General features: G+C 40.9%; 2 protein-coding genes across 2 annotated transcripts; one reads left to right on the top strand and one right to left on the bottom strand.

Moving 5' to 3' along the window:
* The first annotated feature begins 2,570 nt into the window (after positions 1-2,570).
* On the top strand, positions 2,571-4,662 carry LOC131883690 (flotillin-1-like). The gene has a single exon (XM_059231209.1). The coding sequence runs from the start codon at positions 2,898-2,900 to the stop codon at positions 4,173-4,175; it is 1,278 nt and encodes a 425-aa protein (XP_059087192.1). The 5' UTR covers positions 2,571-2,897; the 3' UTR covers positions 4,176-4,662.
* A 15-nt stretch (positions 4,663-4,677) lies between these two features.
* Positions 4,678-6,829, bottom strand: LOC131883689 (uncharacterized). The gene is made up of 2 exons (XM_059231208.1): positions 6,110-6,829; positions 4,678-5,735 (listed from the first exon to the last, which is right to left on the bottom strand). Exons 1-2 carry the CDS (start codon positions 6,731-6,733, stop codon positions 4,791-4,793), a joined length of 1,569 nt encoding a protein of 522 aa, XP_059087191.1. The 5' UTR covers positions 6,734-6,829; the 3' UTR covers positions 4,678-4,790.
* Positions 6,830-17,628: the final 10,799 nt, after the last annotated feature.

The raw sequence follows: 17,628 nt of genomic DNA, 5'->3' as shown, positions 1-17,628 counted from the left end.
AGGCACAACTCCATTCATTGTCAACCCCTGGACATATCTGAACTCGGAGGATCAAAGTCCCATCCATTGCCCTATCAAGGAAAACGTCTCGGCTAGACAAGTGTTGCCACTGAGGACAAGTGAGTGCCATGAGTGGTTATTCATATGATTTTAATTGCGTATGGCTATGATTGGGGCTTAAATGGTAATTTCCTCAACATGGTGGAAACATTCAACGGAAACAGAAGGAGCAAGTCTCAGTTCAGACTGACATCCAAAGATGTCTTGGTTATCTCGACTGCGTACAGTTTAGAAAGCCTCGTTCATTTCCATATCATAAACTTGCCAAATGGAGAAGTAGAAGTCTTAGTTTATCACCTCCCAGGTCTTTATCTGTCCTGGGACAATGTTTAGGCCCCCCTTTCTATCAGTCAGCTCGTTCTTATCAGTTCTCAATGTTATAGGAAATGAGTTGAATCAGGCAGTTTGCTCGAAGGTTTTCTTTGTATGGGACTTTAATTTTCCGGCTAGCGTCGAAGAGTGGGGGGACTTGTCCCGATGGATATATTCTCATTTCGAAATTGACATCTCAGTCGTTCGAAAAGCTGGAAGAATTTGCGATCTTGGGCAATTTCTCATAGCATAAGGGTATGGCCACAAGAGCGAATAACGTTCTGGACTTGTTCTTTTCCAATGAACCTGAACTGATACAGTATGTCCATGTTACATTGCTCAAAAGCCGGTGTGCTCTAGAGTAAGACCGGCCAGGAGGGTTTCCATTCTGAGACAGGAATCTTGCATAGATGAAATAATTCAGATTTTGTGAAAGTTTGCTCAACTCTAGTTATCCCTGAATGTGTTCCGAGAGGTGGGACACGGACAAAAAATCCGAAATATCAGACGACTTTCTTCAAAAAGAGTCGCAAATTAGGAAAAAGACCTCAGAGCAATTTGAATGTAGTAAATGTGGCTAGTCCCCAAAAAAGCTGAATTTGATTCAGGGTAAGATTTGGGTCTCCTCTGAAAATGACCGATTGAAAACGGAGAGTTCAGGAGGTCAGTTCGAATCCGAAGGCTTTCTTCCCTTATGCAAACTTTAAGAGAAAGATGAAACACCCTGTAGGGTCTTTTGTGGTCTATGGGGAAGTCATTAGTAACCTATAGGTTATGGCTAACATGCTTGGAAATCAGTTCTCTAGTGTGTTTTCAACTCCTCCGAGTTTAGGTGAACGGTTCATTGCTCCGAAAATGGGTTTGTAGAGATTGGCGAGGCTAGTCAAGTTGAGCTTAATATCAAATGATTTTGCAGTCACAGATCAAGATACTATTTTGGCCATCAGGGAGCTCAGGCTTTCGAGCACTCCTGGTACTGAAGATATGATATTTCAGTTTCTCATGAGATGCTTAGAGGTTCTTGCTCCTGTTTTCTCATACTTGATGCGTTGCATCTTGGATCAGGGCAAGTTTCCCGCTTCACTAAAGTTAGTTCACGTTGTTCCAATTTTTAAAGGGGGAGTTAAGTCACTCCCCAGTCACTAGGGAGACGTTTAGGCATGTTCTGGTAGGTTCGTTTGTTTGCTGGTACCACTGTCAGTGATGCAAGTTTGGGGCTTTCAAACACGTTTGTGCGAAGCTGACCCTTCTTTTACGTTACTCTATGGGGAAAGGCCAGCTTTGTAAAAACTAGTTTGTAACCTCAAATTTGCATCACTGGCTTTGGCAGTCACGTTTGTTTGCTGGTACCAGAACTTACCTAAACGTCCGTATAGCCCGATTTCTCTCACTTCGACTATTGCGAATTTGAGATTGTATCATATTGGTAATATATTTGAGAAGATCATGAAGTTCATACATAATGAATTTCTTGAAGTCCCAACTTCTAGCCAGCATAGGTTCCGAACGCGTTTAAGCACGGTTACCCAACTGATTGAGCATAGAGAGCAGGTAATTGAGGGACTAGAGAGTCGTCATGAGTCGGTCAATGTAATGTATCTCGACTTTGCCAATGACATTGTTGTCGTATTCATTAAGATTATTTCTCCCTTTAGATGAACTTTCAAGTCTAAATTTTCTTCCTTAGTTTATCTTTCCCAGTTTCAAGCACCCATCCACACACACTTTTGCCTCAATCCCTTCTAAAACTCCTTTCATGTCAAATGTTGCAAAACTTAACATTATCCCCTACTATTTTGAAACGTGTTTTGCTCCTCTCTGAAAAAAATGGGGACAGACAATCAAGCTTGCACGGTAAGCCCAATCACTTTTATCGATCGTTACAGGCCCCGGTCGCACCAATTTCATTTATATCAGTCTCATTTTCTTAGTACCTAATGATCAGTTCCAATGGAACTGAGACCTCTAGCCCAGAAAAGGAAAGTCATTCGCCTCTCTTTCACTCACTCAAATGTTCCACCAAAAGCATGGCATAGTAGTGTGTTCCCTCCTGGGTCAACTTGTGGTGCTTTCTAGGAAAGAACAAGTGCAGCCCATGGTGACGTCATAACCAACAGATCCTTCACAAATTGGAACCGAGACGACGCACAGTTCTCTTTCCAAGGAACGATGACTAGTTTTGATAAAGGCGCTCTTTTTGAGCTGTGTGGCTGACTATGCTTGGTCTGGTTCTTGGCTGTGGTGCTTATGAAGCTTAGAACGGAAGAAGGGCAGTAGAGGCGTTACAACAAAGACAGAGTTCCAAATGAAATGGTGGGACTAAGTGGGAGACGAGAGAAGAAAGTGAGGCCACAGTAAGCTGATGGGTGAGGGAAGGAGGGAGCAGATATGTTGAAAGTTCCATCATTGGTACAACAGATATCCCTCTCCTAAGCGCTACCCAAATGGTGACTTGACGGGATAAACAAAATGAGTGGAAAACGAGTGGTTTGAATTCAAGTGTTTACAAGTGCTTGAGGATCAAGATGTGTCGGATGGGATTTATCACCGGAGGCCCAAACGAGGCCATCGTTGTGTCAGGGTGCCTTCACAGCCAGCCTTTAATTGTGGTGGGAGGATGGGCGTTTGTCATTCCATGTGTTCAAAAGGTTCAAAGACTCTCATTAAACATAATGACTTTGAAAGTGTCGTCACCAAAGGTTTACACCATGCAAGGTGTTCCCTTGTCCGTGACTGGAATCGCTCAAGTCAAGATCACCAGCAGTAACGAAGAGATGCTAAGAGCTGCCATCGAACAATTCATTGACAAAAGCGACTCGGATATCGAAGAGATTGCCATGGTTACCCTTGAAGGACACCAACGAGCCATCATGGGAGCCATGACGGTCGATGAGATCTTCAGGGATCGCAAAAAGTTTTCACAACAAGTCTTTGATATAGCCTCCACAGACCTTTTTAATATGGGGATCCAGGTCATTTCGTACACCTTGAAAGACGTCAAGGATGAAGACCAATACATGGTGTCTCTAGGAATGGCTCGAACCTCAGAAATTCAAAGAGATGCCCGCATTGGTGAGGCTGAAGCAAACAAAGACTCACAAATCGAAACTGCCATTGCCGAGGAGCAACGCCTTGCCTCGAAACTAATCAATGATGCTGAGATTGAGAGGTATAAGCGGGATTTCGAGCTGAAGAAGGCCATCTATGACATTGAAGTGGAGATGGCTCGCGCAGAGGCCGAGATGGCCTTTACTCTTCAGGAGTCCAAGGTCAAGCAACGCATTCAAGAGGAGGCCAAAACAGTGGATGTCATAGAGCGAATGAAACTGATTGAAGTAGCTGAACAGGAAGTGTCCCGTCGATACTGTGAACTGGATTCCAAGATCAAAAAGCCGGCCGATGCCGAAAAGATGAGACTCGAGATCCTAGCGCATGCCAATCACCAAAGGACCCTCTTGGAAGCTGCCGGTCAAGCAGAGGCCATTGGATTGAAAGGTGAGGCCGACGCCTTCACACTCGAGGCAAAAGCCAAGGCCAAGGCCGAAGAGATGGCCATGAAGGCTGACGCCTGGAAGGAATACCACAAGGCTGCCAAGGTCTCACTCTGGTTAGAGGCGCTTCCTGCCATTACTGCAGAAGTGGCAGCTCCTCTCTCCCAAGTAAACAAAGTCAAAATGGTGGCTGATCCCAACGACAAGGAGAGTTTGGGACCTGCCCGACTAACCAATGAGGTGCTGAGAATGGTCGAAAACATTCCGAGTGTTGTTCAAGAAATGACTGGCCATCGGGTCAGTTTAAGATGAGGCCTTGCATAGACCCATTTATTTACTTCTTAATTCACAAAAGAAATTTCCATCTTATGTTGATTACTCAATCAGTGATCAGACCCAAACCAACACTTGGATCGTAGCGAAGAAGAACCAAATCCTGGAATGGCTATGTAGATGCTTTCTAGAGCTAGAATAACCTCATTCACAGAGAGGGCTTCGGATTTGCTATTAACGGATTTGATTCCTGTCAAAGATTCGATTCGCCTCGTTCCTACGCTTGAAGGGAAGCAGCATTTACAAGATCATTTTTTCTTTGCCTTTTGTTCTTCATCAAACAAGTGCCAAGAACATCTTTCCTTGATTCATTGGTATATCATGATCTACCACAATACTTAACTTGAAGCTCGATGTCTTTATTTCTTCCCGCATCTTTCAGAGTATGACGTCCAAATTTTACCATGCGATCTCCCTCTCAATGATAATAAATGTGCTCCAAAAGAATAAATGAGATCTCAATTCCAAAACAGCCCGTCAATCTCCGATTTAGATTGTATTGAAACACAAAACATCAATTTTACATTCAAGTTCCATCCATGTATGAAACCAGACGTAACAAAGGTTCAATTTCACATCAGACTTGGCACTTCCTTATTCATCGTGATCCTCTAAATCACGCATAGCTTGATCGACTAAGCTTTGCAGATGGTCCGGCAAAACAATTGGGTCCTCCATCAATATCTCATTAGCTTCCGCAGTCTCAGGATCAATTGGAATTGGAGAAGGGGCCTGGATTTGTGGAGGATTGACCCGAGGGATACCTTCAGCAATGATATCGGGTGGATTATATATGCTGTCTTCACGTTCCACGTTGATTGCTTGGAACCGCTTGTAAAGATCCGAAACATCAGGTGATTGGTTGACGGAAGATTCAATTGAGGATTGCCGGGACAGATCACATGCCACAATTCGAGCATCGAGGTCTTCTAAAGCCGAATCTACTCCGTCATGCAATGGTTCTTCGTCCACGTTAGCGGCTGAGTAGCCTGCCATTAAATACTGACTTGGATTCATAATAAGGTGGCCATGCTCATCGTTCTTCATTTTATGTTCGAACTCCTCAAGTCTGGCCATGATATGTTTGTTAGCTCGTCGTTGATGCTTCAACTGAAGCATCCGATCGTTCAAAGTTTCCAAAAGTGACAAAGAAAGTTCTTGAAGTGAATCTGTGGAGCTCAAGTTCAGTTCCACTGGGCATGGAAATGAGGTCTTCCCGAGGAGAGCCACAATTTGGTCGTTCAACATTTGAGCCTCCTCTTCTTGACCAGTTTTGACTCCTGGGGGCTTCGGTCGATGCCTCGAGTTTTCCAGTGCACATTTATATTTTCTTCCCATGTCGTTGGCGAGTTGCTTTTCTTCTTGCACGTGTTCCAAGCTCTCCCTGAGGAATTGGTTCTCGGAGAGGAGCCAATCGAGGTCAATCGTCTTGTAACCATCGGATTTTAGAAGGGCACTCATGGCGTGATTGAGGCGATGAACTTTGCATTTGTACGCATCCCGCTCTTGTACCAAATCTTCTTTCTCGTCCAAGAGAGACTGCAAAGAAAAATTCAAAATTTCTGAACTTTAGTGGCGCTCTTCAATAGAGGAGACAATGACAACTGTCTACTGATTTTAGGTCATTTTGAACACGTGCATATACGGAAAACAACCCAATATTCCTTATTGTTCCCCTCTGTCTTGTGGCAAAGTTGGCTATTGGGTGTCAAAATTTGAACTTGAATCTGAATTCGCAGTCGGACATGTGAAGGTTTTGGTTTGACTGGGAAAGTCACATTTTTAACCCTGACGCTTCTCCTTTTCTTTGTCTCAATCTAGTACTTCGTTGGGTTTTCATCAAATAATATAAAGCACGTTTTGTCAATATCCGCCCTAATCTGATCTGTCGAAATGAGATGAAATTAACCAACCTGTAGATCTTGCTTTAACCTGCTGTACTTGAGTTGCAGTAACTCCAATTTCCGAACAAGTATCCCAAGATCTTGACATCGACGTGAGGCTTCCACTGAGATTTGATTTTGACGATGGTTCACATCGTTGCGAGCTTGACCCAACTCATCCCGCAATAACTTAACATCCGCTTCCTTTTCCTTGACCAAAATCCGAAGTTGGTCACGCTCGGCCAATAAACGTTTGTTCTCCCCGCGCAATTCGCCCAACTGGTTAGTAAGTGTCAGATCGCGAAACAGACCGTTAGAATTAGTTCGGAGAGCTAAAGCCCGTGGTCCGCCGATTTGTCTTGCCGCATCTCGACCGTGGAGTGTTTGGGTCAGGATGCGATATTCTTCACATTCGGCCCGAGTCTTGTCCAGTTCTTTGGTGAGTATGACCAAAGCTTCACTCTTGCTCTGGAGTTTCTGATACAGAATTCGATTCTCGCCCCGTTGGATCTCAATCTGATCCAAGAGCTCGAAGTCTTGGCCATTGAGGACTGCCGAGGACTTGGACAGGGTGGAACCATTTTTGACCTGAAGAGGAGCCTTGGAAGCACGAGGGGTAATTTTGGCACGAAATAGGGATGTCATGATTACCATGACATGTTCTTCCCTCAAAAAGAGTGATATATCAGCCCTCAGCTGTTGATTGTGTATTAGTGTAACATTTCCTCTATCTGACAGGACTCGGGAAGGGCCATGTGTTTGAGAAAGGGCTTCAACGGAAGGCTGATATTGCCGTCGAGACACAACTCTCGCGCTTGTTATCGATTTTCTGGTGCCTTCCTTCACAGGGAAATTTGAATTCCCCGGGAAACATAACAACTTCTGCCCAGATGAAGTCAATTAATGCATCATATTCGCAAGAGGGGTATAGAATACTTTTTACTTTTGACGAGTTTGAGATGACTGAGGCACGGAAGAAAAGGGGACCTTTTTTAAAATATGTTGAATAGAAATCCAAATGCTATTTCTTTAGACAAAATACAAGCTTTGGTTACAAACAGGAACTTTTTTTGTTGTTTTTTTTGTTTTCCAATGAAATTCCCATGCCCACCTACAGTCCATTAACATGTTGATAAAGAGTCGACCAAAATATTCAGAAAAATATTTCATCTAATTGTAAGAACTATGTTTAAAACCTGGTCAAAAATCCAAAAAAATATATAACGAAACCTAAAATACACACAAGTGGTCAAACCATGCAAAAAATGCACTGAAACTAATATTTGAGTTCATAATCATGAAGTTGCTTCAAATTTGATAAAGCAATTAGATGGCAAATCAGCAAAAAGTAGTAGCTGTGGACAGTAAAAACAGTTTTGAAATCAACGAAAAAATCTAATGTGAAGTAATTGGAACAATGTGCATTTGATTCACTCAAGCAAACCCGAATTTCATCCCATTCTTATTTGATTGTATTTTTACCTTCAGTAAAGTTCGTGTGTGTTGACAATCAAAGTAGGAAATTATCAACAGTCCAGTATGGTCACAAGCCCATTGATGTTTGCTGAGACTTTCAAGGTTGAGCCTTGTTGGCAAACAAATATCTTTTATTGCGACTCTTGGTCATGTCATGGCGCAAAAATAACTGTAAAATAAAATGTGATGTATATACATTATACAAAGGTTTGTTGATAAAACAAGAAAAATGTCAAGAAGGTAAAGGCAATAAAATAGTTGCCTAGAAAGTGATATCACAATGAGTATGACTAGAATTGATTCTATGCACATGAAAAAAAGGAAGAGGTGAGTTACAGATACTACAAAGACAGGTAGGTAGAGGTAAGTGATGAAAATCTTGGTTATTGCCAATGTCAGCCATCACATTTTATAATAGGCAATGCCTTTGTCCAGTGTACAGTATGTTGGTTCTTTGTCTGTGGGTGCTGTTAGTATTTATAGGTCTTGTTAAGAAAGATTTGGGACGAAAATCAAACTGAGACATCCATTTTACTAAGAAACTGCACTAGCCACATCTCCCCAAAAGGGTGAACTTCTGACAGAGGAAGTTCAACCCGCGACATCTCGAGAAAAGGCTTTTGCCTTGTTTTTCCGCCACTCGCCTCTAATGTCTCAATTTGTCGCAAAAATAAATATATGTTTTTGGGCTTTGCCCTGCATAGAAATATCCGAAAAGAAATTTAGATATGCTAGTTATGCAAATAAACCTGTTTAGGACATAGACCATACAATGCATATTTTGGCCGACCCTAATGATGCTTTATGCTGAAGGAGGCGTTGTCAGAGACTTTAATCTGACAAATTTTTTTCTCCATTACCATTTTTGAACAGTTTCCAAAGTAAAGTCAATTGGAACTCATATTTAAGGAAAAGCGGTTTCTTAAAGATATCCCAATTTTTGCTTCTGGATTATACTGGCGTGAAAATAACTATAAAAATAAAATATGATGTAAAGACATTATACAAAGGTTGTTGATAAAATAAGAACATGTCAAAACGGTAAAAGTAATAATATAGTTGACTAGAAAGTGATATCACAATGAGTATGTCTAGAATTGGTTCAATGCACATGAAAAAAGGGAAGAGAGGAATCACAGTAAAAACACAGGTAGGTAGAGGTAAGTGATGAAATTCTTGGTTATTGCAGGGCAGAGAATGGGCCAGATTGAACAAATCTTTTGTCAGCTCCCGTCGTTGGTGGCATTTGGCCGGGAGCCGGACAAAGGTGCGTGACTGCCAATACTCCGAAGGGATGTCGGGCTAAGGCTGCAGTGTTGGAGACTCATAGTTACCCCTTTAGAGGGCTCTAGTTACCCCGTTTAATCACAAAGCGAGGTCAAAAATTGGGCCAAAACCGTGATATAATGCACTTGGTTTGGGAAAGCCTGCAAAAACGAGCTGCAGTTGAGCTACATGTGCATGGATAGCCTAGTAAATACAGCTGGAGGCCTAGTAGATTTTGTAACAGATAAAAATGCAAGGAGGCTAAAAGGGGCTAAAAACGAGTGTGATTTTTTACATTATTACAACTGTTTTTGAACATTGTCACAAGTTTTGACAACTTTTTGCGTTTTCTCAACTTCTTTTCGCTTTTTTTTCAATTCAAAAAAGATTATTTAGGCTAAAAAAGGCAACTTTTTTTTCGAGGTCTATTGATGAGGTTCACCCTCCGTTTATAAACCAAATTAAGTAAAGTAAACCTTATCTAGCCATATCCAAATGCAAGAACTGTCATGTTAGGTTGAATTTAAATCACTATTTCTATTGTTTACCTAAAATTTGCGTTCTATTTGTTTTATAAAAAGCTTTTGATTCCAAGCCCTGCTTAGTAGTCGTTAATGCCAATTCAAACGGATTCCAATATGAATTGAGTTATGCTCGATAAAAAGATAATATCCCAAGTAGAATATAAATTTCAAATTGTTAGCAAACTCATAAGTCTCAAGGTCTGATTTTTTTTAAGGCTCATAAAGTCCATTTAAAGCCAACTCAAGCTTAACCTTAGAAACGATTGCTATTTCTTCTTTCTGACATTCACGCTCTACATTCAAAGTTTCGTGACTTTTTACTGATCTCTTCCGCATATAAGGACTGAAACTGTGTCGAAAAGGTCAAAGCAGGCAAAGTAAACTTATTGGCCACAGCCATGCAAGTCAACATCCCTCCTGTCTTCAAAAGTTTTTTTTGGAATCTGGCTTGCCCATGTCAACCAGATCGGCCATACAAACCAACCTCGCTATTGTAAACCGAAAGGACCACCCGGGGCAATGATTCGTCATATCCCATACGAGGCAATGGTTTAAAGAAATGAGCTAAGATTCAAGAGAGCCATCTATAACTACTTAAAGTAAAGGCGTCACCCCTTGCAATCAATTCTAAAAGTCAGCGTTTCTCAAAAAGGACATTATTCAGTATAATGTACAAACAATACAAACAGAATTAAATCTATGTGAGTTCAAGAAGACTCATTTGGGTAGTTTGGATTGTTGGTAAATCAATGAGTTGATTTTCATGTCGCACCAGAGTAAGGTCGTCCTAAAACGAGTATTTGAATGCAAAACGTGCAAGAGTGTCTCAAAGCCATTCATTGATGACTCTCCAAATATTAGCATATGTTCATTTCGGGAGCTAAATATGGGTCAGCCTTTATTCTGCAGACAACAGAATACAAATGTGGATCATATTGTAAAATCATGAAGCCTGTTGAGGGACCGATATTGCCTTTTGCCATAATCAAAACTTACCGTTAGCTAATAATACATGTGATATAACTAAATGCTATCGTCATGTTCATCCACCACATTATCAACGGCTATTGAAAACTCTGAACTGAAGCCATGATTTAAAAGGAGTACCATTGGCACCTATTCCTTTGTTGATGATTGTATCTAAAGCTCAAAGCTGTCAATTATCCCATAGAAAAAATACATTTTGATTCATTCATTAAAAACCAGTTCCAAAAGTTGATAGGACTTGACGAGCAAAAACGGACTCTCATTGTTTCACTCTGAATATTTGCGCCAATTCGTCTTCCTCGAAGTCGCTTTTAACATCAGAAAAAGTGTGTCGAAGAACATTAATGACTAGCTATGGGACAGAGGTTTATTATATACTATTACGTGTGCCCTTAAGGGTGATAGGCCCTTTGCCTGATTTGTCCCTAGGACCATCAATTATTCGCGTTTTGCAACGATCTGAAAAATGAACATTGACAGCTCTTCACTAATCATTTACGCAACTTGATTCGCTCAGAGCCAACTAAAAATGATCATTATTGCCACAACAATGACCGACTCAAAAAAGCCTCTCATGTTCGAGTAGGCTTCTGCCTGAGGCAGAACCGTGTGTTTGTGATGTTTTTTCTCCTTTTTGCTGCGAAATGTGCAAAAACAACCTATCATTTTGAGAGTCATTTGATACCAAGCCAGCGGAATGAAAAATGCTTCAATGCAAATATATGAACGCGCCAAGCACCGATCCAAACGACGACGACGACGACGAAGTCTTGATTGATGAGATTCATCTTTGCGCATTCACGACTTCTCAAATTAATGACTCGCAATTCATGCCAATGAATCCTCCATCCAGTCCATCCAACTAGTCACCAGCCACACATTCTTAGCAGGGGTTGAAATACTGATTATGTTGTGTACCCACTGGTACTCGTTCGTTTCTTGTTGTTGACCTTCCTTAGTGGATTCATGGGCCAGATGGATGGGCTATTTGATTGGTGCACTAAACTAATTGGCAGTTGAGCCTCATCATTCCATTAGATAGCGGATGCGCGCTCTACGTACGTACGCATGTAGCCCAACCATCTGATGTCTACATTTTTCTCGCTGTAATTCGTGCTTGTAACTTGAACGATACTCATTAGCGTTCTCCACATGGATCCCCCCCAAAACCAAATCCTGGAATTTTGGCATGATGAAAAAAATCTGCAATTTAGTAATTAAACGGCTCCAAGTTCTGTTCCCGGCATGGGAAATCATGGCAAGTGCAATTACCCTCGAGTGACATGGGGAAACGATTCAAACAGTCTTTGTTCGACGGCAAATTCCAGGAATTTTCAAACCAAATTTTCTCAATCCTAAGCTGATTCCAATTGAAACCATTTTGTGGTTAAACATGCCAGTAATCAATGACAGACTTACTCGCTAACTACCAATGAATGCAACAACAATGACCAATTACGTACGAGAAAATGTTGCTGAAAGGAAGCTCAGTAGATCATCAGGGAATTTTACTTCTTCAAACCGATATCTTAAGATCCTTTGGTTGGAAAGGAATGGCTTTTTTTGAGGTTTCTTAAGGTGCGCGCGTGTGTGTGTGAGTGTCCTAAATGAGCCATTCAAAGCGATCTTGACGAGCTCATGAAATGAATGGACCATTAGCCAATCAGATGTGGTCTTTAAATGAGACCCAATCAATGGTCATTTGGCATCCCCCACAGAATCTCAGAGGAGGCAAGCGATTGCAATCCTTACAGCTGGCAGAGATTCTCCTACCACAATCCTGAGCTTGAATCAGCCATTCGTTTCCTTTTAAAACTCACAGAACATCAGGTGGTACAGATGAGATGCAGCATCTTCTTAGCCAGATCGGACCGTTCTGTTCAATGTTGATGCTGGTGGCATTTGGAAGGAAGATTTTTGTGTGACTCGGCAAATCTCGTATGAAATCTTTCAATCCCAACGATCTTTCGATGAGCCCAAAAATTTACCTTTTATCGAATAGATAAATGCAGTCACTTGGCCACCAAGGCTGATCAATAAAAGACCTCTAAAACAATCATATGAAAATATCAATGCGTCTGAAGCATTTCAAAGAGTCAACCTGAAATAATGGTTGGTAAGAAAAACCTTCGTGTTTGAATACTTCACATCACATTGGCTCCAATGCTATTTCTTTCAATTTGTCAGAGTTCTGAGCTCTGATATAATTTCAATTACAATCACATCATAGATCTGGCAACCGCAAACCAAATCATGCTATATGGTCGTTGGTGGTAATGCAATTTTCATTCAATCGCATCCAAATTCCGAAAAAAATCAATAACTTGGAACTGAAATCGAAGAAATGCTTTATACATTAACTCGTGATCTTTTAGAGATGCTAACGTGAGAGGATTTAACCGTAGCATTACTAGTATTGGTACAAACCCCGTGATGTTTTTGGTAATGCTTCTACAGGTAGGTAGGTAGCCCTGAATGTGAAAAAAGAGGGTTAAAATTGTACGAGTTTTTTTTTCCCTGGAATTGTAAGTGAGGCTTTTGATCTCGCGATCTGAATGCAGGCTGTTGGAAGAAGACCCCCTCAATACTTTGAGCTTGAAAGAAGATCATTTGAATGTGAGGATCTTCCGCTATCCATCTAAGTCACGACAACTTCCAGTTACACAAAAAAAGATTACGCTAGATTTCAATGATTTAATTCCGAGTCCAAATCTGGTTCTGGTCGTCCATTGTTGGTTGGAAGCCATTTACGTGCCTCTTTCATTTCAGGATTCCCTTTGGGCTCTAAGAAGACCCTTTTCATTGACCAAAACGACTTGGAGTGTAAAGTAAGCCTTCTTTTCATTGTAAATTACCCTCAATTTTCTAGACAATCAACGATTTATAGCCCTCGATGGACAAATTGCGAGGGAAGACAGACGATTCATCTATGTTTAATGTGGGCTGATGCTATTAAGTGGGATTGGCATTACTCACAGACAGCATTCATATACTTTTTTAGGATTAAATCTCGGCAAGAAGATGTGACATGCAATTTTTTGGCCTCGTCAAACCCTTTGTAGGTTTTAAATTCCTGCTTAAAAGCGTTTTGTGCTTGGTACAACAAGACCGGAGCCTGTGCAAGATTTTTGAAGTGTTTGCAGAGCAAATCTTGTCGAAAGGGATTCTTCGAAGGATTTTTGTCAGCTCCTCTCTTGTGAACAATATTGCACATACATGAATTTGAACATATTGGATATTTACTCAAGAAGCAGGATATCTCAGCAGAGCCTTCTTCAACAATTTGGCCTAGACAACCGAAAAAGAGCGTCCTTTTTATCAAATATACTCCAGGGACAAAAAAACACGCCAACATCATCTAATCAAATCGTAAAAAAATGATCCACAACTTTTTTTGATGGATTCATATTTTTGTTGGGAATGATTCTCATTTTGTGGAAACATTTTCCTCGTTTCAAATGAAATTTGTCTTTTTTTCTCCTTCACAAGATAAGTGAAAGAAACTTCCCATGTTTCAGGATGTGAGGAAAACGCTTATATCATATACGTACAACTCAACAAATTGGACTTTTAAGGATGCTTCCATTAAGGGCAAATCAAGGTTTTGTAATCGTCATGAGCTGAATGTCTTTGTTCTTCTTATTTGTGGAGTTAATGTTGACAACTTCATGTGGAAACCCGTGGATATGAACTCGTAGATTCCACAAGATTCATGCCATGCCAGTTCCTACCTCGAAAAATATTGGCATTACCGCCTTTATTTAAACAAAAATTCAAAAAAGATTCAAAAAAGGGTTGTAATCTCTTTGTTACTCCCATTCATCTCCATTATATGATAATGCAGTGTTCGAATATTTTGGACCTAAACTAAATCTTAAGAGTTTAGAGTTCAGAATGAGAGATAAGTCTTTGGTATGAAAACAAGTTTTTACGTCACAACGACATAACACACAGTTTTACGGCGATGCAAAAATTGCTGTATCAAAGGATAATGAACACATCCATTTTCGGTATTTGCGGTTATGTTACAAATTGGGGATCAATAGAATGCTCTCCGAGCAATTCAAATTCGCGACCTGATTTCGAGTTATGAAAATAAAAAAAAAAGGTAGACCATCGTTCCAAAGGCTGTGTCTGTAGAATTTTGATTTGGTGATACGAATTATGGTTATTCCCTGCTTAGCATTTTGATCACTTTTATATGCTACAAATCATCAATTAAAAGTGGAAATGCATTTTATGATGGTTCCAGTGCATCAAAGGAAAAACTATTCGGGCACTGATTCAATCCAGCTAGTGTCTATATACTGCATAAACTTTGTCTAATTGAACAATAGTAAACAAGTTCCAAGAACATCGTACGTAGGGCTATTTTTGTGTTAGTAATTTCTGTTTGAACCTAGATGTATATCAGAAAAGAAGAATCATAATTTGTTTTGATGACGTGACCGACTAGAGCCAATAATGAATTGATGTGCTCGGAATCAAACACTTCATGTTTATTTATAGGAAAGACCCAAATCTCCAGGCAATAATCTAAATAACTCTCTCAAATCCCCCCTTAATTCCATATGTAAGGCTTTAAGCTCTTTTCGAATGGATGCAAGTCGAGGAATAGTTTGCCAATTTGGCAATAAAAAACTGCACTGGTACGTTCCAACGTTTGAAGCATTCTTACTATTACTTCAGAAAGTGACATTGAAGTTTCCTCGAGACATGTTTAGTTTTGAACATATGCAAAGAGTCATTTCAAGATCATAAAGAAAATTACAGTTGTATATACTTAGGAAACTTATTTAGCAATACATTTTAGTAGAATCATTCCACAGATCGCATTGACTCATGTGAGAAAAAGATGTCAAAATGTCATGAAATGTGACTGTGAAATGGAAACTTTAAATTGTGCATGGGTAAGACCAAATACGTTTCACAAAGAATTCGGAACACTTAAAATTAGCGAGGACCCGTTAGCGAGGGAATTCAGATAATCAATTCAGAACAAATTTCGCCGAGAAACATAACCCAAGATAGCTGGTAATGAATTCTTGTTTGGGACATTGATTGACCGGAAAACTGATTGACATCAAATCCATAAAAAATATACGTACCAACTTAATTCAATGATCAATTCACGTTCAAGGTTGTTATAATGATAGAGTTGGCTCGATCATGATCGAAAACCAACAACTGTTACGCAACGAGCGCTTTTCAGGTATGTCCTGAAAAGACACCGGAAAATAAGCGCCCCTGAAGCTGAATATCAGTGTCTCATCCATAAATGATTGGCTTAATGATACCTTTAGGTAGTTTAGTTCAGGCCATGTCAACACCCTGCGTGTAAGTATGTACAGTAGTGTAGCATTTTTCGTTCCATGCACACATCTAGCTTGGACGAACAATTTTGGAATTTCTTCATGGGTTGAACGTACGACGAAATCGTGGTCCTCAATGGGCAGTTATTACATGACTTTGAGCTTTGTAATGATAAACAACATCTCCGGGGATTGTAATGTGGCTGGCTGTACGTACGTACACTGGTTGGTGCTAGGGGGTGTTATTGCGCTTGCTCCAGTAACCAGTTCAGAATTGGGATGCCCCTTAGTGTTGTGAGAAGGGAGCGAAATAAAAAGCCCCCTAATTTCGTCACTGGGATAATTGCCATGGATGTCGAACCATATGATTTAGCGGCTGAGAGTGTCTAAGTGATCAATAATTTGTCCAATTACATATTAGACAAGGTCTGGGAATTAATGATCACCCTCAATCGCCCGGTATCGTGACATGGGGACTGAAAGGCTTTTGTTTAGTTTGACAATGAACACGGCTTCTTCGCACAATACATATACTACAAGAGTACACTGTAGGATAGGTACATACTGTACCACGTACAGCAACAGTACACCCACCATTGCATGCAGCATGAGCCCATTCAAGTTGTAAAAGGTGCCTTGTACGTCTGTACTTACTATCGAAGGAGTAACAGGACGAAGTGCAGATTACAGGGAATGAAATGGGTAAACCATCATTAATCCGACTCTCACAGTGCACACGATTTGCCATTGTTCTCGGTAATATGTATTTCCAGGACTCGTTATTAATCTTGAAAGGTGAGTGACGGAGAACAAAGGGCCCTAAGCGATCAGCAACGAGCGAAGGAAAATGGGAATCGAGCCACTTTTTTTTAAAGGAAACTAATAACTTGGCCGAGATTTATTGAAGGGCAGGATTGACGGTGCCATAGGATTTGAACACATGGTTGTCTAATTTGAATAATTTCCATTGTTGACTTGCCCTTTGGTTACAACTTGCAGGGGATTGCTGGAAAACTCGAGAACAGCAGGAATCTGCTGTACGGCCAAGGGACTTGCCCTTTGGTTACAACTTGCAGGGGATTGCTGGAAAACTCGAGAACAGCAGGAATCATCGAAGCGCTTGGTTGTTTTTCAAAGTTGACAGGCGAGCTCTCAGTCAGTTTGCCATTCGATCGAAAGGCTATTAACATTTGACAATTTTTATGACAAGGGGTAATCAAACCTCAGCAAGTGGGGGGCTCTTACTCCGACCAGACATTTCAAGAGCTCAAGCAAATCTCCCAATCCTGAATCTTGTAACAGGAACCATCCATCCCAGTGTGAGTGCTATTTTCGACTCATTTATACAGGTCGGTCATCTCGGGGTTCTGGAGATTCTTGATCTCCTGTCTCGGTTTGTCTGGTGGTGCATAAAGAGGCGTAAACGTTGCCGAGTGCCTTTTGGTGGTGGTTGGTCGTGCATTGGGGTCGTTCTTTTCGTCGTCTTCATCGTCTTCATCGCCTTCGTGGTCCTCTTCTCGAACCGAGGAGCACGACATGAAGCTGTCGCAAGCGGTTGTGTATCCAATTAATTCTCTCGAATCGCGCTACATGGATTTGGCTCGCTACAGGAGATTCGATGATGATATGATGGTTTGATATTGCCCTTTCCTATCTCTGTTCCATTACGAAGGGTTTAGAGATTAGATTTGCTATTGAGAGAATAGAGAGACAGAGACGAGTCGAGGCTTAATTGAATATTGGTTCCAAGTCGTCCATGTCTTCAAGCTATGAATCATAATAACCTTGTCTTCTCTTTTATCTTTTGATAGCCAGATATATCATCTGGCCAGGGGGCTCGAACGATCCAAGAGACAGACCCTCGTCGTCCTGACAGAGCGGAATGCAATGTGGGGTGGATGGATAATTGCGAGATTTCAAGCTCTTTTAACGGACGATTGCCAGACTCTGTTTGGCTATTGATGATCGCTAAATTGGCAAACTC

This window comes from Tigriopus californicus, chromosome 7, assembly GCF_007210705.1.
Source record: "Tigriopus californicus strain San Diego chromosome 7, Tcal_SD_v2.1, whole genome shotgun sequence".
NCBI classification, from domain to species: Eukaryota; Metazoa; Arthropoda; class Copepoda; order Harpacticoida; family Harpacticidae; genus Tigriopus; species Tigriopus californicus.
Note: the sequence above shows the minus strand (reverse complement) of the source record. Positions and strands in the feature narration are given on the sequence as shown.